The sequence below is a fragment of the Anomalospiza imberbis genome, chromosome 1 (assembly GCF_031753505.1).
Source record: "Anomalospiza imberbis isolate Cuckoo-Finch-1a 21T00152 chromosome 1, ASM3175350v1, whole genome shotgun sequence".
Taxonomy (NCBI): domain Eukaryota; kingdom Metazoa; phylum Chordata; class Aves; order Passeriformes; family Viduidae; genus Anomalospiza; species Anomalospiza imberbis.
In genome coordinates, this window is record NC_089681.1 from 89,837,063 (window position 1) to 89,857,209 (window position 20,147).

Genomic DNA, 20,147 nt, shown 5'->3' on the forward strand with positions numbered 1-20,147 from the left:
TTATCATCTATCCCTTACTCCAAGACCCTGGCAACCCTAGGGACACCCAGTGGTTTTGCTTTCTGTACTTTTTAGATTCTATCACAGAACCTGATTCCCTGAGTTCACAGGATAGGTCAGGTTGGACTAAACCACAGTGGGTCACCTGGTCCAACCTCCCTGCTCAAACAGAGTCATCCCAGAGCACATGGCACAGGACTGCATCCAGATGGATCCTGAATATCTCCAAACAGGGAAACCACAACCTCTGGGCAACCTGTTCCAGTGCTCGGTCATCCACACAGTCAAGTTCTTCCTCATATTCTGGTGGAACTTCCCGGGCATCAGTTTACACCTGCTGCCTCTTGTCCTGTTGCTTGGCACCGCCCAGAAGAGCCTGACTACATCCTATTGGCACCCTCCCTTCAGACACCTACAGACATTTATATGGCCCCTCCTCAGTTGCCTCTTCTCAAGACTGAACAGGCCCAGCTCCCTGAGCCTTTCCTCCTAAAAGAGATGCTCCAGTCGCTTGATCAACTTTGTATCCCTAAGGAGGTCACTCCTACGCTACCATCGCTGAAGTCAAAATCCCTCTGGGGAGGGTCCCAACCTGCCAAGGTGCTTTCCTGTGGTCTTTAAAATAACCTCTAAAGAGCCGCAACTTCAGGGATTCGCACGCTGCTCAAGATCTGTCCTTGATACCGCCCGGGCTTTAAGCGCAGCTCCACCCTCGCACCACGGAGGACGCAGACCGAGAGGCGCGGCTCTCCCAGGCAAACCCCCACCCCGGCTTCCAACTCCGCCAGGACGCACAGGGAGCCGGGAGGGGCGGAAGGAACGGGGCGGGCCGAGGGGAGGCGGCACCGGGGGCGGGAGCTCAGCCGAGCCCCGCCCGCGCCCCGCCCTCCGGCGCTGGCCTTCGCAGCCGGGAAAGGCCGGGAAGATGCTGGAGACGCTGCGGGAGCGGCTGCTGAGCGTTCAGCAGGACCTCACCGCCGGGTGGGTATCGCCTGCGGCACCGCGGGGCTGGCGGGGGGAGCGGGAGAGGGCCCGCGTCCCGCAGCCCGGCCGGGGCAGGGGGGGAAAGCAGGTGACCGGGGGCCGGGGAGGCGTGGACTGGCACAGGGAGGGAGGAAGAGGAGGAGATTGCGCAGACGGGAGCCACTGCCGGGGCCGCTCTGTCACCCGGGGTGCCCTCCCGAGTGCTGGAAGCGCGGCTCCAGGGTCCTGCATTCCGCCGTGTCCCCGGCTGGGCTGGGCGGCTGGTGGCGGGCTGGCGAGCCCTGCGGCGCCGCGGGCAGCTCTCGGGAGCTGGAGGAGGAGCCGCGGTGCCCGGGAAGCAGCTGCGGTCAGGGGAAGGAGAGAGAGAGGGGGACAGACAGACCGTTGTTGTGAGAGAAGATGTGAATGGGGTCAATTGACGCGCTTGAATTTTTTATGAAGTTATCGACCTTTAAGGTTTCATGGATCAGTGTAATCCCTTAAAGAGCATTTCTGGACGCCACTTGGTGTATGGAGAAACTTGCTTTTCCTTGGAAGATGAGTTATTTTACTTGGGGAAAAGCGCAGATGGAACAGCCCCATGCTTGCACTAAAAAGTAGAAAGATATTCTTCCTACGTTGTCTCACAGGGTTTATTTGGGTAGGCCCCGTGTCGATGCTGTTTTTAGTACAAGCAGGTGGCCCAAGTGAGTGTCACTGGAAGCCAGCGAGTGGCCGGAGGACAAGGTCATGCCTGTGCTGAAGAGCTGATGGCTCATGGTGAGCCATAGGAGAGTATTGTGTTGTAATTGATTACTTTTAAAAACTCTGTAGTCTTTGGCAATGTTGGCACTATATACCCCTGTGGGAAATATTTATATATAGTGAGGAATGTCTGTGTACCCCAGAAACTTAAGTAAGCAATTTATCATTACTTACTTGTACCTGTGTATGAGGGTCAAGAGAAACTGATAGAAGAGACTGCCAGTCAAACAGATAAATTGCTTACATGTTATCTGTCTCATCTTACCAAACAGTAACTAAATATTAAACTGTCTGAAAGATACACACAAAAGCATTGCTTTATTTCTGTCTTTCTCTTTTGCTTCTCAGAGGAGTTGATATCTTAGTACAGTGTAAGGCTCTTTTGAAAAGGGTGTTTTTAACATAGTGAAAAAGAACAGCAGAAATGTTGTAACATGCCAGATCTGATGGTCATTTAACTCTGTGGTTCCATATTTGTGTTTTCCATATTTGCTGCAGTGGAGTCAGTATATTTCCATGTATTTTGCTTTCTTCCTGGTGTTGCAGTGTTTTGTTCTGAGAACAGTCCCTAATTTCATAATGTCCATCTTTGTATTTTGGCAGCTCCATTAATGTGCCCTTTTTCCAGTGTTTTGTTCTTAAGTGGTATTTTCATCTGTGATGTAATCTCTTTGGGTTTTTTTTGCCATCGGGAACCTGTATCTCAGAACCACAGCAGCAGAGGCTGTGGAAGGCTTTTTTTTTTTTTCCTTTAGTGTCCCCATGTAGCCAGAACATAAGCTGACCTGGTTTGCCCCCTCTTCCTTCCTAGACCGTGCGACCTAATTTCTTGGTGTTCTGGATTACTCTGTTCTGCACCCCACCAAAGTGGTAAAAGAAGTAATTGTGTGATGTTGAGACTTTAGCTTAAAATTGTATAATTCTCAAAACCCAAAGAAAGTATTTTTGGTGTCAAATTGTGGCCAACTTGTTAACTACACATAAATGCTTGCAAAGTAGAACAAGTTGAATTTCATGAAATTGTGAGGGGGAAGGTTTTCCAGGGCTTCTAAGAAAATAATACCACTTCCCAAGGAGTATGGGAACATGTATGTATTGCTGAAAAAAGATTAAATCTGAGTTGTGTGGTTTAAAGAGAGCAGTTTAGAGTTATTAGCCATTTCTGTGACCTCCTTTCTTGCTCTGCTTGCCATTTCTGTGGCCTTTTTCTTGTGTCTGCAGTCTAATTCTGCATGTCCTGTGAGCAGGGTAAAATAAATTTTGACCCATTAACCGGTTAGCAAGCTTTTGCAGGCATAGGAAAAACAACCAGAATGGATGCAGAAGTGCTGCTGTTTCAGGCTGGGCTGCATAACTGGGGAACACGGCAGTGGAGAAGGGCAAATTTCACAGCTTCTCTCAGCAGTGGGTTCTTCCTCAGTGTGCTGTGGTTGTTGCTACTTGGTTTGGCTGTTATAAACAGCTCTCTGAGAGGGAGTGGAGACCTGCCTTAGCATGTCTTTTCTCAAAATGTCAACCACCTGGTGTGCTGTAGAGCTTTGATGTTTCTTTGAGTTCCTGGAAAACAGTGATCAAGACTAGGGGAGTGATTTGACTACCCCCCAAAGCAGCCTGCATATCTGTCTCTATATTAGGTTGTTTCTCAGTCCCTGGGTCACTCAGGATTACAGATCTCTCTGTCATGTCTGGAGGATATCTTTGGCTCTTGTAGTTCATTTCCATCTTGCTAATGTCTGTGTCATTTACTTCTTACTGTCCTGGGCAATACAACTTTTTTGTGACCACAAAGGGCTTGTCTGATGCCCTTCTGCAAAAAATCCCAAGATTTAGCAGCGGTGTTAATGGAAATAAATTCATATGAGGGTCTCCACAAAACTAAGGGAAATTTGATTTATTTGTGAAACAAGCTGAAACAAAATTAACTGTGATAGACTGGATTTAATGCATTATGTGCTCAAGCAATTAGTTCTCTGTTTTTGGTGTTGTAAATGTCTGATGGATTTATGTTTTGATTTGTAGGTTGAAGACTTTGGGTGACAAATCAAGAGATGCAAAGAAAAGTAGGCAAAGGTACTTCTGAATGTCTCAATATATAGCGTTAATATAAGATATTATTGTTAAGGAAAAATTTGAAGTGGCTCATATATATGAATCAATTGCAAGAACATTTGCATATAATTTTACAAAATACTATTTTGACAACAGAGAAGCTTAACAAAAGCAAATGCTTTGCTTAATACAACCTTCATTGATAGGCCTAAATAATTTCTAATGGCTGTCAATCGGTTTATAAATTACTACTTAAATTAAATGAATATGCAGTGTTATTGTAGTGCCTCATGAAGATTCAGGTTGCAGTACACTGGAATGTAATTGTTTACAATCTCTATGAATCTCATGTCTTAAAATTGTAACTCAGGGTTGTTTTTTTTTTTAATGTAAAAACAGAAATAGGGGCCTTTTTACTGTGGAAAATATGTGTGTAATGAAATACTTCAGTTTTCTGTTCCAGGAAGTTTTGAGAATTGTGCTGATTTGGTTTTCTTTCTTTCATTGTTTTGGGGATATTTTTTAGTCCTCTGCATTTTAGTTCTTTGCTCATTCTTTCAACCTGTGTGAGCTACAGGGAAAGACTACTTGATGTCTGTAAATGACATCTGTGAGAGGTACTTCTTAAAATCAGTTCAGATATGCTTTAGTGTAAAGCATGTTCTTGTTAAAACATACTGTGTAGACACAAATTGGTATAAAAACAAGCCAAGTGCTAAAAATAAACCTTTTGAAATAAATTCTCCTAAGTTCTGAGTCCTGATGTTTTAGATAATTTTTTTTTTTTAATAGAGGACCTGTTGTATGGACAAGGCATGGAGGCTAAACTAAGGATGGGTGAAGGTGTGACTAAAACTATTTTAAGCAACTGCCTTCTTAGTGTGTTTCCAGTCCATAGTATTATGGCTTTTCTGGTGTACTGTAATAAATATCCATTGCTTTTTGAGAAAAGCACTGGGTGAACCAATTGAATAATCAGAAACAGGGGGATGCTGGGGTGGCTTCTGCTTTGCTGATAAAGTTCAGGGACAAACCCAGCTTAGCTTGGTTGTAAGGATGGCTGAGGGCATATGGATGGGAGCCAAGGAGAGGCCAGGAAGGGTGGTGTTGCAGTGGGAGTTTGTCACTGACCCTCTGACCAAGGAGAGAATGATGTTTTCTCCAAACAGCTTGAGGAATCCTCTGTATCATTAAACCCCCATTCTTGTGGAGGCCTTTAGCTTCCAGCTCCTGAAAGGACAACCCATCAGTATGCAATCAAGAAGTGCCCTGTGAAGGTGTCAAGGTGTCAAGGATAACTTCTTGATGCCTCTTCATAACCTCTTTGGCATGCTGGAATAGCCTTAGGAAAGCCAGAGCTCACCTGGAACTGACATTTACAAGAGATGTCAAGAACAAAAAGAGCAGCTAGCCCTGCACTGGTAATAAAAAGCTGGAAGAAAACATGGGATTGGTGATGAATGGGGTAAATTACAGCAAATGTAGAGATTGTTGAGTTATTTAATGCCTTTGTGGCTTCAGTACCTTGTGCTTAGTGAAAGGGATCAAGGATACTGACCAGTAGTGATTGAAGATACTCAATCCATAAAAGCCCCTAGGACCATATGTGCCAAGAGGTATCTCATGAAAATCAATAGGTACAAATTCCATGTTTCCCTGGGAAGAAAGTATGCAGACTGGGATTGGCAGACTATCTGGGAAGTAACTTTGCTAAAAAGACCCTGGAGTTCTTGGCAGACAGCAGGTGGAATGTGAGCCAGGGACATGCCTTGTAGCAGGGAAGGCCAACAGCTAATGGGGCTGTAAACAATACCCAGACAGTGGGAATGAGGAAGGTGATTGTCCTCTGCATTCAGCACACCTTAGACCACTAACTATCCTGTCCAGTTTAGTCCCGAGTGTGAGAAAGGTGTTAATATTCTGGAGCAATTTAGTGGAAGGCCACCAAAATGGTTGGGGCAGGAACTCTGTGTATGAGGAAAGGCTGAGATGGGCCGTTGTTCAGCCTGGAGAATAGGTGACTTCTGGGAGACCCAGCAGCAGCAGCCTGTCATTACACATGAAGTAGTAATTGAGGAAACTGGTGTGTGGTGGGATCTCAAAAGATGATAGGCATAAGTTGAAACAAGAGATGGTCAGACAGGAAAAGCTGAGAAAAGCTTCCTGAGTAAGCTGCTTTGATCTCAAAGCTGGTTTTAACAGGGGATTGGAATAGAAACTTCCTGAAGTCCCTTTTCACCTCACAGATACTGTCACTTTTCCCTTGCCTTAAGGACAAGAAGATTTAATTTAAGGTAGTTTGTTTTGTTTTTTTTTTTTTTCCCATTCAGATTGTTTGGATGATAGTGCAGAACAGTCTATTTGGATGATCTTCCAATTGACAAATTCTGGATGATCTCAAGATCTTCACATCCTTAGAGTACTGTATTGTTAATTTTCTGTAACTTAAAATAAGAGGTCTTTATACTTCAAGCTGTTATTAATGGAAGTGTATGCATCCAATAGGAGATCATTAGAGCATTAAACTGGTAAAGGTTCCTTAGCTTAATATTTATTTTTAGTGTAGAATATATTAAGTGGAATATCTGTATAGAGGGACATGAACTTGTGTAGTAGTCTTTTTTCAGAATGGTTCTGTGCCCTTTTTTAGGTTAAAATTATGTTCATCCTATATCTTTGTTAACTGTACTTACATATTATTCAATAAAACTTGTTTTTAATGGACACAGTTGAAAAGAGGTAAGAATAGGCTATCATAAAACATCAAGGGAAAAAAGCAATCCTATCTTTGGAATATTCTTGTAAGATATACCGTATAATGCATTTTAAACCAAAATTGGCAAAATGTTTGTGAAAACAGGAGCAGGAGGAAACATTTCTGTGCTCAGCATATCTGTCAGATGTGTGTGCAAACATTTTTTCTAACAGCCTTCTTTTCTTTTACAATTTTGTACATTTGTAATTTGCTTTATAGGACTGTTCAGTGTTTGCCAGAGTTTTCTGCTGGACTGGAATTACTAAGCAGGTATGACCTTCCTTTTCTTTATTAGTGTTTGCTTCCTATATTAGATTAAAAAATCTAATTTCTTAAGAAAGAAATTAGAGAAGATCTAAGTGTTGCTAATAGGCTTTTGGTTGTTCTGCAGTTGGTAGTGTGGGAGTGGTTACCAAATGATGTGTTTAAAGCTTGCCCAATTCTGAAGTGCTGTCATATTAATGAAACTGAAGTTCTGGAGGAAAAGCTTCATTTAAAAGATGACTCTAGTCCATATCCTAATGCAGAGGGGTGAAGCACCGAGCACCAGCACTGAGCCACAGTCTGTGGTTCATAACTTAAACATATTTGATACTATTTCCGTCTCTCTTTTTTTTTTTTTTTTTTTTTTTGCAAGGGCTATATGTATGATTACAATCTTGTTAATTTTTTTCATTTTCTTAATTAAGTTGAGTTCCAAGTGATGTTTAAGGTGGTGAGTTGTCTTGTATGTATTGTTGGGTCCACTTAGCTTTTAATGTCAGCAGGTTTAAAAACATGAATCGCTTTTTCTTTAGAAGACACTATTTCTCATTGTATATTTGTCTTGGCAGACCAGTAAGTACTGGAAAGAATTACACAGCTTTTTAAGCTGTAATTTCTGGTAGTACCTGTAAATATAAGCACAGTGACATCCATGATTTCCGTTGTAAGGAGAGTGCAGTAAGAATAGTAATTTGTCTTCTCTTCAGATATGAAGATGCTTGGGCTGCCCTTCATAAAGGAGCCAAAGATTGTGCAAAAGCTGGAGAGGTAAGAAAAAATAACAGTGCCATGCATGAAATATTTTTAAATGTGTAAGTAATTTTAAACTAAATTTTTTAGTACCAGCCTACAGAGTTAACCTTGGCCCTCAGGTAAACATCCACACAGCTTTGTTCACTCTCACAGTAATGTAAACAACAATGTAATACAAATGTGAAATAACAAATAACATGATGCAATGTAAACAGTTGCAAAGATGATGTTGCATGTTATTGCTGTAGCTCTTTAAAAGCAGTGGGGGGTGCCTGGGAAAGTACAGAATGTATTTGGGGTTGAGACACATTAGTGGTTTGTATCAGGGCAGGGCTGTGGCACTGACACTGCTGCCCACTCCTAGTGCACAAGAGACAGTAAAAATTACTTACCTAGTCAAAAAGATTTGGGAAGTGTTTGTGCTTTCTCCTAATTTCATTCACTATTCCTGCCCTGGAAGCAAAGTGACAAGTTGTGTGGTTTATTTGTGGAATGAAGGGAAAGGAAACTTCCAGTGAGTGTTGCCGATGCATTACTCAGCACCAGACTTTCGGTTTCAAGCTATGGTTAAGGGGCAGGCAGTGTAATCTGGGTGGCCATGATGCAAAGAAGGACTGAGCTGTGGGGTTCTCTGTCCTGGCTGAACCCTTCACTTTGGCTGAGTGCATCCTTCCTGGCTCTTCTCTTCACTTAGAGACTTCTCTGTATCTTTTTATAGTGGATAAATAACTCACTGTGTATTTGTAGTAAGAAAGGTGGTCTCTTAGGTTCTTCTTTCTCTTGCCTAATGGTATGGCCCTGCTTTTCCCTGCATTCTGAAGGTGAAAATCTTCAGGCACTGGAGATGGAGTTCTCCTTGCCAGTTTAGCTTGTTTTACTGCTCATAATGTTCTTTTTTTTTCCTAGAAAATCTCATAAATGATGGGTCACAATTTTACAATACTTGTTATAGTTTGCTTTAAAAATTGTAATTTTGAAAACAATGTTAGGTTTCATATATATTAAACTAATATAACCTAATTTCACATGTTATGGCTGCTTGGGAAAATGAGAATTAAAAACGTCCAAAAATACTTAAGTTTTCTGTTAAATTCAGATATCTGCTTTACACACAACTCAGTGTATGTGTATTTCTTGTGGATTTTTGTTTGTTATTTTTTTTATAAAAGGGGAAAATAAAAACTCAGTAAGCACAGAAGATTGACTGTATTGTAGAAGACCTAAAGGTCCACTTGTCCAGTATCCTATTTCTGCTTACTTGTGCTGTCTTATTTATAAATGTTGAGTAAAGGGAAAATTTCAGGCTTTAATTGCAGCTTAGAGTCTTACCATGTTAAATGGTAGATGTTAACTACCAGTTCCATGTACAAAATTGTCCTTTTAGATGATTGTCATTTCAGCTGCATTCAGTTATCTCAGTGCCGAAATGTTTGTGATGTTTGTCCCCATCTCATGGTGGCTTGTTTTGGTATTTTTTTGTTTGCTGTACTGTTTGACAGATATAAATACCATATCCCAGTCTCAGAAATAGACCTGCCTTTATTTAAGAAAGACTGTTAGGTCTTTTGAAGTGCTCCATTTCCCACTGGGCTTTGGTATAAGTTTTCAAAACTTGTCTGGTGAAACAGTCTGTTTTCTTAACAGGGCTAGGTAGCTGGAGGAATTTGTAAAAGATAGAAGTTGTTGTTTTGAAATAATTGATATAAAGTGGGTAGAATTTTAAATTTGAGAGCTCTTTTGTCCATTGCTCAGACTTTTTCAGTTTCTGCCTATAAAGACTATAGAAATTGAGGAATTCAGAATGCAGATACAGCCACAGGTTGTAGTTGTGTGCAAGAGGAAGAATGGGTAATGGAATTAAGAGCAGGGAAGCAATAATTGAATCATCTCAATTATATATAATGGAAACATTTGTTAACCAAGATCTCTTGATCTGGTGTTTTTCATAGAAAATATAAGTGAAACTTTGAAGCAATGTATCCTTATCTTATATAATAAAAGTTAAGAAGAATGAAACAACAAGAATTGAAGTAATGTAGAAGTGTGTTCATAAACACTTGGCACTACTGCAGTTTATTACAAAAGCAGAAGAGCAGTAATGTTATAAAGGCAACTTTTTAAAAAATGTCATTCCTTTTACTTTATCTTCTAGACTACTTTGCATGTGCAGAATTTTCATTTTTATTGTTAAGATGAAATGGGTATGACTGGCAACATTAAACTATTGATATAAATATGCCCAAAATTGCAGCACTGCAATGTTGTTATTGTGCACCAATGCAACACAGCTGCCAAAATGTCAGGTACATCTTGCTTACAGTTAATAGCATCCATAAAATACTTCCTGCATTGATTAGTACATTGAGAAATAGCTTTTTGCCATATTTTTGTTCAGTGCATTTTGATATAAATATTCCATACTACAGGGGATTTTTGAGCATGTTGTTTATTTACTTGAGGAGTACACGAGTGGCAGTGCTGTAGGGTTGCTGTGCTGACCTACGTTTCCAAATGTATTAATTGTAAAAATCAGTTAAGATGCTCATGAACAGGTATGTAAGTTTGCAATTAAAGACCTGTTTGTTGCAGCTGGTCGACAGTGAAGTTGTGATGCTTTCTGCACACTGGGAGAAGAAAAGGAGCAGTCTGGTGGAACTGCAGGATCAGCTTCAGCAAATACCTGGGTTCTTAGCAGATCTGGAATGCCTCACGGCAAGCCTAGGTAAGTTCTGATAGACTTCACAAGTATTCAGATCAGTACAGAGGATTAGACTGAAGTTCAGCTGTTGTGAATGTTGTGATGATAAAATTTGATTTTGCTTTCTGTGGTAAAACTGTAGTTCTTAAACAAACTGTTTTTTAAAAAAGATCGACAAGTAGCAGTGGTTGCTCTCCCAGCAGTTGAAATTTTGTATATGTTGTTATTTGAAAAAAAAAATTGACAAATGTTTGAACAGGTGAAAAATGCTATTTTTGAAGTCTTATTAAATTAAGTTTTTTGATAGTATGAACACTCGTGTATATAGCTGCTTCTTTTGGAGTCTGTGTAATTTTACATAATAATGTTTGAACTTACTCTTTGGGGTGGGATGGGGGGAAATTTATCTGGCTAGGGACACTTTCAAGGCAGAAACCTTTGGTTTTGAATAATTGTTGGTTCCAAAGGTAACTTCCATAGTTTGAATTAATGTACAGGGTTAAGATATTTTGAAGTGATACCCAGCTTTTCTATAGGTGAATATTAATGCTGCCTATTAAGATTAGCAAACACCTCATGTTTGTTAGGTGGGTTGCAATTTTTAAAATTTTACCAAAGATTAACCTGTTCATTTTATTTAAAAGATGAAAAGATGAATGCTTTGGTGGACTAATTTTGGAACCTCTCATACAAAACTGTTGATCCACTGTTGAAAATTAAATTAAGAAAAAATGTTGGAGACTTAGTCTCTGAAAATGTGTGCTATTGCTGAGCCTTGAAATGGGCAGGCAGCATTTGACAAGCTGCAACCCTGTCTGTCCACAGTGTATCTCTTGATGCTTCCATGAAAATTTATACAGGGTGTATCAAATTAAAGCTTTGAAAAACTGCTGTCTGCACATGGATTTTTAGGTAGCTGAGTTCCCCAGGGACTGTGCCTGCACTTCTCTTTCTTACAACAGCTGGGAAGTATGCAGAAATTCCTCATGTGATTGCAGCTCTGTGTTTTTGTGGGGTGGGCTGGATTTGTGTGCTGACACAATGTGAAGAAAAGGAGGGTTCTTTTCTGTCTTCAAGGGCTAATTTCTCATTCTGCTGTGGTCAGTGGACATGCACAAATCAGCTTTTGTTCCTGGGTAGGCTGATAATAACTTTGCTATTTATTCCTGAACCAGGGAATGTATTCTACTTTTTATTATGATTTTCTTATACCATATTGTTTAATAAGGCTTTATCATCTGCATTAAACATTTAATACTGGCTGTTTGAAAAAAAAATTCTAAGGAAATAAAAGTTCAAATAGTGATTTATTAAAATACTGGGTTTAATATTATCGTGCAGTCCACTGGTAGCCCTAAGATAAACCATAGAATAGAAAGATAATTGAATTGCCTTTATAGTTCATAATGCTGCAAATGCTGTAAATCCTGATGAATTGGGGCTACTTTCTGATTCCTAATACAGTTTTATGAACTAGAATTAATGTCACTCCGATTGTAGAATTTCTTGGATAGGTATGTCTCTATGTAATTTGTTGATACTGCAAAAGTAGGATTTTAGGAAGCATTCAGATCCCTGCTCAGGGAAACTAATGAATTTTGAGGTGTACTGCTAAGGTTCTGAGATTTTAACCAAACCTTCTAGATTTACCTTTTGTGTCAGATTTTAAATAATTTATCTAAAGTTTCTTATTAATTCCTCCTAGCATCTGTCAGTTTTTTAATTTGTTTTGGGTTTTATTTTTTCTTCTAATAATTTTTATGGAGTCTATTTGAAGAGATATAATTTGTACCAAATTCAACATCTAACCTTGTGAAGGTGATTTAACAGAAGTTTTCTGCAATACTCTGCTCATTGTTTTTAGTTTTTATAGCTCTTAACTAACTGCTTCATATAAATATAAACTGTATTCAGTTTTCCAAGAGATGACACTAAATTTTCAATATGAGTAAAATATTCTGTAAAAAAGAAAAAAAAGTTAAAATAGAATCACAAAGTGCTGGGTTATGCACCCAAGATGTAATTTGGCTAACCTTCATCATTTTAACAAAGTAGTTGTTTCTTCTGATGTGGTATGCTTCTAATAAATCTATTAATGCTTTCATTATGAAAGTCGGTAGGGGACCCTGGCTGCTTTTGGTGAAAGAAATTTCAGATAATGGAAATGAACCTTTTTAGTGACCTGCTTAAAATTGGTGTGACTCGTGTACAGATTCTTCTGCTTTTGCTATGTATTACAAGACACATTTTCATTAGCAATTTTATAAAGTTCTTTAGCCTAGGTATTCACATTATAAATCATCCCTCATGTGAAGTGGAAAGTCTGTGTCTTCATTTGATAAATTTATTGTATTATGCAATGTCTTGTAGCTGCTACTGAGAACTTTGAGGAAAAAATGACTCATGTAAAAATGAAAAGGATGGTTACTGCCCTTTCAAGGTGCAGAATTAGAGTCATCACTTAAGCCAGCTTTTAGTTGAGATGTTGTAGAAAATATCTTCTCGCTGATATCTGACATACTTAGTATGAAATATATTTTCATGTTTGAGCAGTGGCATTTTGCTCGAACATCGGTTTTGATTTCAGCAAATCAATACACACAAACATTGATCCAAATCCAGTTTTTCTCCCTTTTTTTTCCTTTACAGGTCAACTTGATACTGGTTTCAGAAACACTGATCTTGTACATAGGTGACAGATCCAACATAGGTTGAAAATGTTTTACTGGTGGGACTGGGAAGAAAATAAGGCTGGGCATGCAGTCACAGAGATAAAAGCCTTTGCTTCTTAGCCTTAGGGTTTGGTGTTTGGTTTTTTTGTTTTTGTTTTTTGTTGGTTTTTTTTTTTTTTTGAAGTGAGGGCTAGATGGGTGTGAAAATTCACTGGGGAAACAGAACCTTTTGCACTGCTTAGAAGTATCCTTGTTTATACCTTGAGTAAAAGGTCAGTCTTTTTATTTCAGATTATGTATCAAGTATGAAAGTTGCCATTCTCTAGCTTTGCAGAATTTGTCTAATTTTTTTAGAATTTGCATTTATCTTTTACTGAGAAAATCAGAGAAAATGTTGAGAAGATCTATGTAAAACCAGGGAACTTGAAAAATATTGTGTAAAGACAGCTATGTTCAACAGGGAATTTTTCTCCATAGGCTCCAGGGCACAACGCTTCAGCAGAGGGGGTTGTTGTATTAGGTAGGATTGAATACACAAAGACAAGGATCCTAGTGTACTTGCTATGTAGTTTCAGCAAAGAAGCTGCTTTAACTTTATGTAAGAGGTATAATACTAGCTGGGTTTAAGATGCTTTCTGTAAAAACAGGCAAAAATTGAGCACTAGTAGAACTGTAACTATATAAAGTATTTTCTTTTTTTCTTTTTTTTTTTTTTTTGTTGCAGCTGAATTGAGCTCTTCCTGTTCATGTATGTTTTTCACTGCTCATTTTAAGCTTTTAGTGATCTCTGCCCCTGTGTGGCTTAGAGGTGGAGGGAGTATCTTTGATATAATTGCTTCCATCCTTTCTGCTTTTTGCCTTTTATTCAGAAAATAAATGAGCTTTGTAGAAATGTCTTTAGTACTACTGCATGGTTTCTGTTGTTTGAGTGGCTGGGACCGTGCAGGAAAGCTACATCTCAAGTTAGTGGAAACCTATTTTCTGACATACAGTTGTGATTTAGCTATTTTAACAAATTTTGTACTTGTACAGAACTACAGATAACATAGGTTTTAGTTAGAAAAATTATGTGGTAAATTTAACTTAGGTACACTTTAGAAAGAAATTGTTTTCTGGATGAAAAAAATCTGTGGTTGTTGAGTTCTAGGTAAACACTTTATTACCTGATAGCTGATAAACTATGGAAAGCAGTGTAGGCTGATGGAAGATAATGCAATGTAATGCCACTTGACCAAACGTTAAAATTACTTCAAAATAATTAAAACTAAGAATTAAGTTTTCAAATAATGTTGTTATACTTGTGGTAATATAAAAAATACAGCCCAAACTGCTATAATTGGAGCGATGTGACCCAAAGAAGAAGGCTTTTATTTTCAGCTATCTAATAAAATAATAGTATTTCTACCAAATAGTAGAAATATCGCTGTACATGAAAATTCTTATTCTGAAGGTAAATATATTTTTTAAAATGTGAAAAAATTGAGAGGAGATGGGGTTTTTACAGCCTAAGTTTCAAATTGATTAAATCTGTAGTTTTGTTTGGCAGTGCCTTTGTATGCACAGTGCATATATTCTCTTTTGGGTAAGAGAAATGTTAATTTTCATCTGTAGTTGATGCAACAGAGCTTGTCTTCAACTTTTTCTTGTGAAAAGCAATTCTTCTTTCTCTTCAGAAAGGAAAAAAAACTCCTGAAACCTCTGTTGCAGTAAAGCAGGATTGTTGCCTCCTGGAGAGATCTCTAGTGTCCATTCCTGTTCTTCAGAAGCATAGTGTTTTCTGCAATTCCCACTAGAGGCTGCTCAAATGCAAGTGCTAGAAATCAGTTCTCTAGAATTCATTTTTCTTTATCCTCTTTATTTTCCTGTCCTTTGTTGTTGTTTTTTAATATTATTTCAATCGCAAATACAGCAAAGCAGGTGGTGGGTGTTTTTAAGTGGAAAAACCAGTGGTTGATAGGTACCTTAGTAAATTATTTTCAGTCCTGCTGTGTTTGAGAATTTTGCAAATTAATAAGGGAGCAATTATTCTGAAAAACAAGTTAGCACAATACAGGTATTTGGATTTTAATGCACTCAGAGAAGTCCATTCCTTAAAGAGAAAGGGCCAACCAGTCATAATTGTAATCAAGATATTACACTTTGAATACATCTGAATTTTGTGAGAGAAGATTGAGTATGTGGTAAACGATGAATGTTCTACATCACGATATGAAACTGAAAACATTTTTCCCCTCAGACTTGTTTCTGCATTAATTGTCAACTGCCTTTTTTTGTTTGTTTGTTTTTGCCAATCCCTCCCCCTTCCGCTCAGTGATCTGTATACAGAAAAATAATTTAGGGATTTTTTTACGGATTAGATCATTCATGTTTCCCTTTCCTGTTGTGGATCTTCTTTGTTAGGGACTAAAAAATGGTGTTAAGTGAAGCCGAACATACGAATATGCATCCTAGGAAATTTGCTTATGAAGTGTTAACTTTTGCTTTTTTATGGGAGCCACAAGGATGGCTATTTATAATGAAGCAATGGCTAAGGAAGTTGAAATTATTTATTGTCCAAGATAGGCTTCAAGTAGAATGGCCAAGCCGGAATGGAAGATTTGACTGATGCCTTCAGCTTACTGTTTCCTGGTTTTTGAGTGTCTGAAATACTTTAACTCTGGCTGCTATTTATTTGTAATAATGTGAATTATTCTTGCTCCTGCAATTCACCTTCTCTCTGGTATAGGAGAAGGCCTGGCAGAAAGATGCATAATATTCCTGTAGTTTACACAGTTTCATCCCAGAGTGACCAGCTGTTTAGGGTTTGGGAAAGTAGTGAAATCCTGAGGAGAGACATGAAATTTAGCATTAACCACTGTCAGGGAAAGTAATCCTTTGATACAAGGTTCACATGGGTTAATTCAGGTGAGGAGGGACCTCAGGAATTGTCTAATCCAAATTTCTACTCAAAACAATGTGAGCTATGAGATGAGATCAGTTTTCTCAGGACATGTCATAGACAAGATCTGTTTGAAGTTGAGACTGAGCAATTATGTTTAAAGACAAGATTAAGAGATGCATATGTAAAATAGGTAGATTTAATTGTAAAATTTACATGTGTATGTAAAATAGGTAAATCTCTATGTTTAGCTATCAGTAAAGGGTCTGTCTTTAGAGACATAAATATAAGTTCTTTTATATTGCCACGGCATCATGCAAAAGTTAAAATTCTCCTCATATGCTTTATTTTTGCTTCATTTGAATAAATGAGGATTTGACCTGCCTTTGGCCAGCACAGCTTTATTCCTTGGATTGGTACTGTGTAGGAAGTGCTAAACTAACAGTCTGCTCAAGAAGGAAAAGTATGAGTCCTGAATGCTTCTCTTCCTCAAATACAAGCCAGGAGCCTGTGTCACCACAATGCTGGGACAAATAGAATGGTTCAGCACCTTGCTACAAGGGAACCTCAGAGAGATCTCCCTTTAACGTGCCTCTGCTGCCACTCTTCACTGTGGGATTTCGCCTGAGATTTGTTTATCTTTTGGAGCCGTTTATATGTGTGCAATTATCACCATGTTAATTATTTATCTTTAAGAAATCCTATTTCTGTTCAGGTGAATTGCTGTCTATTGATGCTATTTGATATTCATACAAGTCTTTCTTACAGCCCAGCTAGAGGCAAACTTTGAGGAAATGGAGAATCATCTGTTGTGTCTTGAGGAACTATGTGAGCAGTGTGAATTGGAAAGATACAAATGTATGCAGACATTACAGCTGGAAAACTACAAGAAAACAAAAAGGTAAATAAAACACTTGTTATAAATATAAATTAGCATACAATATAAGCATTTTGTAATTAACCCCCCCCCTCCCCAATATATCATGTAATCCCTTTTATTTTCCTCTTCTAAAGAAACAATAGTCTTTGATAGGACGTTGCAAATTTGTAGTAGATTCATTGAATGTCTTAGTAATGAACAAAGTGTACATGTGTTTGGAAAATTATCATAACATCGTTGTTAAGATTAAGTCATGTTTATTATTCTCCACAAAGAATTGAAATAAGGGCTGTTGTTAATAAACAGAGATAAACTGTTGTTTCTTTTAATCCCTTGCCCTGGTTTATGGATTCCTTTTTTTTTTTTTTTTTTTTTTTTTTTTTTTTTGTTTTTGTTTTTTGTTTTCCCCAAGTAGCTGTCAGGTTAGGAACTGAATTTTCCTCTATTTTCCTTTCAGTTCTATCAGTATCCAATCCCATAAATACCTTTTACTCTGTATGAAAGGTATTAATCTCCTGCCATTCTCTTACTTATAAAAGCAGGGCATTAATTCTTGGAATCAGACTTCAACTTACAGCAATATGTATGAAAATTTAGAACTTTGAACTCGTGAGCTTCACGTTTACCTAAAAGATAAAGTGGCAAGAGAAAAATATTAAGCCCTTAAATAACTGAAACTGTTGACTTCCTTGATTTTTGTTACCACCAGTGCCAAAAACAGCCTAATAAAAGGAGATTAAAAAAGTAGTATTACATTTATTATATGAATTGGGAATTGAGGAGTTGAATTGAAGCAGTTTGTCAAAGACAGTGTCTGATGGCCTGTTAGGGAGGGGTGGGGGATGTGGATGTTGGCTGACATGAGGATAACCAGGTTAGTTGATCTGTCCAGGCAGGAGTCCTGCTGTTAGTCTGGGGAAGCACCCTGGCATCCCCCTTGCCTCCTTGATTGTGGAAGCAAGGTTGATACTTCTGGTAAGATCAGAACAAGTGGTTCTTTCACAATTCTGATGAGGATGTGGTGAACGAGGGTAAGACTGTGCCAGACAGCACTGGCTACATTTTCCTCAGCTTATCTGTGTTCATCCTCCTTATCTATTTGTATGGTTTTATAAAATCCTAGTCTCTTCCCAAAAGATCTATTCACCCCGATTGCTTTTTCCCTACTGGTTCCCAGTTATTATGTAGGGAATCTTAGGCTTCTGTGGTGTTACAGATCCAGTTACTGAAGGAATGCTGATGTTGCAGGTTCTACCTCCCAAAAGTTTTCCAATACCTTAAAGATCCCCCTTCAATTTTCTGTGAAATTTGGCTGTTTCTTACCTAACTCCTCTTTAAACACTTGTGAAATCCAGTCATCCCTCATAGTCCTATCTGTGGCTTTTGTCAGTATCTTATTATGTTATCTGTCACATCTGGCAATTTCTCATGTTATGCCCCTTTAGTTTTTCACATCCTGTTTAGTTGTCTTAACCTCAGGCCAGGGCCTCAGCAATGGTCTGTAATTTTCCTGCAGCCTGGATTTTCTCTTTTGCAGGTCAGGGAATTTCCATATTCTCTCTCCAGGAAGAGTCAACAGCAGTCAGTATGGCTTGAATATTCACTTGTTCAGACCTACTTGAGTAATCTAAGATATCTAAGAGCAATAATAATATTTAAGTAAATGTCTAAGAGTAATAATTCCAAAATTCTAAATACATGCTATAATAACACAATTTTAAAATGTATATAAAGCAACAGATTTGGCCACGTATAATTATCTTTCTACAGTTTTCTGAATGGTTTTTGTTCTCTGCCATCCTTGCTCCCTTTCTCCTAGCCAATGCTTTCAGTATCAAAATAAAATGTTAAAACATTGCCTGCTCTGCTTAGCAGCATCTAATCAGTTTTATAAATAGAATGCTAAGCAAGCTACTTAGTGTAATTGTAAGCTGATTACATTTGGTCAGACCTAGACAAAACAGGAAAAATGCAGGTAATTTCTGGTTGATCATTACCACTGTATTTATTTAGGTAAGACATTAACTGCTAGCTCATTACAGGAAGGACACTTGCCAGTGTAGGTGCTTGAAGGGCGAGCAGCCGATTAACTTGACGTGAGTGTGATTTGTGGTGTATGTTTGGGAATCATATCCTGTCTTTTTAGTGCTTGGGGTTTTTACTGTGATACCAGCTGAAAGCTGAAAGAATCAAGGAGAGAGGAAGGGGTCAGGAGTCTATGCTCTCTCTTTAGTACAGAAATTATTTTCAGGGAGTAAGTGCTTTTGTGTTTGAAAAAAAAATATTTCATGTGTTTTGACAATATAGGGATGAAAACAGAGATGAATTTGAGCACTAGAAACTCTGATTATTTTAAGCATGTCACAAAATGTAATTTCATTATAACGTCACTGTAGAGCTTAGTCTAGAAGCTCATGCATTTCAAATCTTTTGAAAAAATCCTATATGAAAGGCTTAGAAAGAAGGTGCTTTAGGTTAACATCAAACCTATGAAATGCACCTTATGGTAACTATGGGAAGTTATTTTAAGAAAAAGGTCTCCCTATTAAATAGAGCAACTTCATTTCATCAATATGCAACTTTTCCAAACTATTTAAAAGCCTGGTATTTGGGGGGATTGGTTTGGTGGGTTTTTTTTTTGTTTGTTTGTTTGGTTTTTTTTGGTGTTTTTTTTTTTGTGTGAGCTTATCTCTGGAATTTTAATATTCTCTTTTTTGTGTTTAAATCCATTGATCGGAGTAGCAGTACTGTTGTATGAAGTCTAGATTCCACCCTTGTTTTCTCTGGTTAATCTCTCTGCAGTCGTTAGGATGTATGTTAGCATTAAACCGTGTAATTTTGTTTTCTGTCTTCTTTCAATCAAACACAATTCTTCTTCCCTTTCCTTCATTCTCCTACCGTGGATATTCTGATTGCAGAAAACTTTGTGTCTCCTTCGTCTCATGTAGCAATTTTTGCTTTCCCAAGTGCACAGTGTCCTTTAGGAAGCTCACTTTTGTGTCATCTATTAATGTGCCCTGAGTGGCAGCCTTGTGGTGTAAGATAAAATGTTTCTGTCCTGAAGCTGTACTTGCCATGAAGTTTGTAGTACCATTTGTATCCATTTCAGAGAGATCACCACATTTTGAAAAATAGCAGCTCCTGATTGTTGTGTTAATTAAAAGGAGCTGCCCAAATGCAGCATTTTGTAGGAATACATTGGGAATAGCCAGGTCCTTGTCACTGGAGATGAGTGAATAGATTTTACTGTATGTAATTTGACTGAAAACATAATTATCTGAATGATAATTTTTTAGGATGTCTTTTTTAAGAACCCGCTCTGTTTTTCAGTATTTGTCAGCTTTGAAAACTGACATAGAAGGAAAACAAATGTAAACATCTAAAATACAAACCTTAGTGGGACTACTGTTCTTTCCTTTTTGATGTTATTTAAGCAAATGCTTTACTTGAAGAAAAAATAAGTTCTTTAA

The 20,147-nt window shown here is 38.2% G+C and overlaps 1 protein-coding gene across 4 annotated transcripts in view; it reads left to right on the forward strand.

Annotated features, from left to right (window-relative positions):
* The first annotated feature begins 837 nt into the window (after positions 1–837).
* The window catches only part of DTNBP1 (dystrobrevin binding protein 1), a 65,055-nt gene continuing 45,745 nt past the window's right edge, over positions 838–20,147 (forward strand). Inside the window, exons 1-6 of one of the 4 annotated variants that reach the window (XM_068179714.1) lie at positions 838–981; positions 3,748–3,798; positions 6,752–6,802; positions 7,504–7,564; positions 10,124–10,271; positions 16,566–16,698. In XM_068179714.1, coding sequence (XP_068035815.1) covers positions 926–981; positions 3,748–3,798; positions 6,752–6,802; positions 7,504–7,564; positions 10,124–10,271; positions 16,566–16,698 — 500 coding nt within the window. In that variant the 5' untranslated portion in view covers positions 838–925. Of the gene's footprint in view, positions 982–1,107; positions 1,142–3,745; positions 3,799–6,751; positions 6,803–7,503; positions 7,565–9,701; positions 9,853–10,123; positions 10,272–16,565; positions 16,699–20,147 lie in introns of those variants that run through there. The other 3 variants (XM_068179800.1, XM_068179957.1, XM_068179876.1) reach the window with 3 other exon arrangements.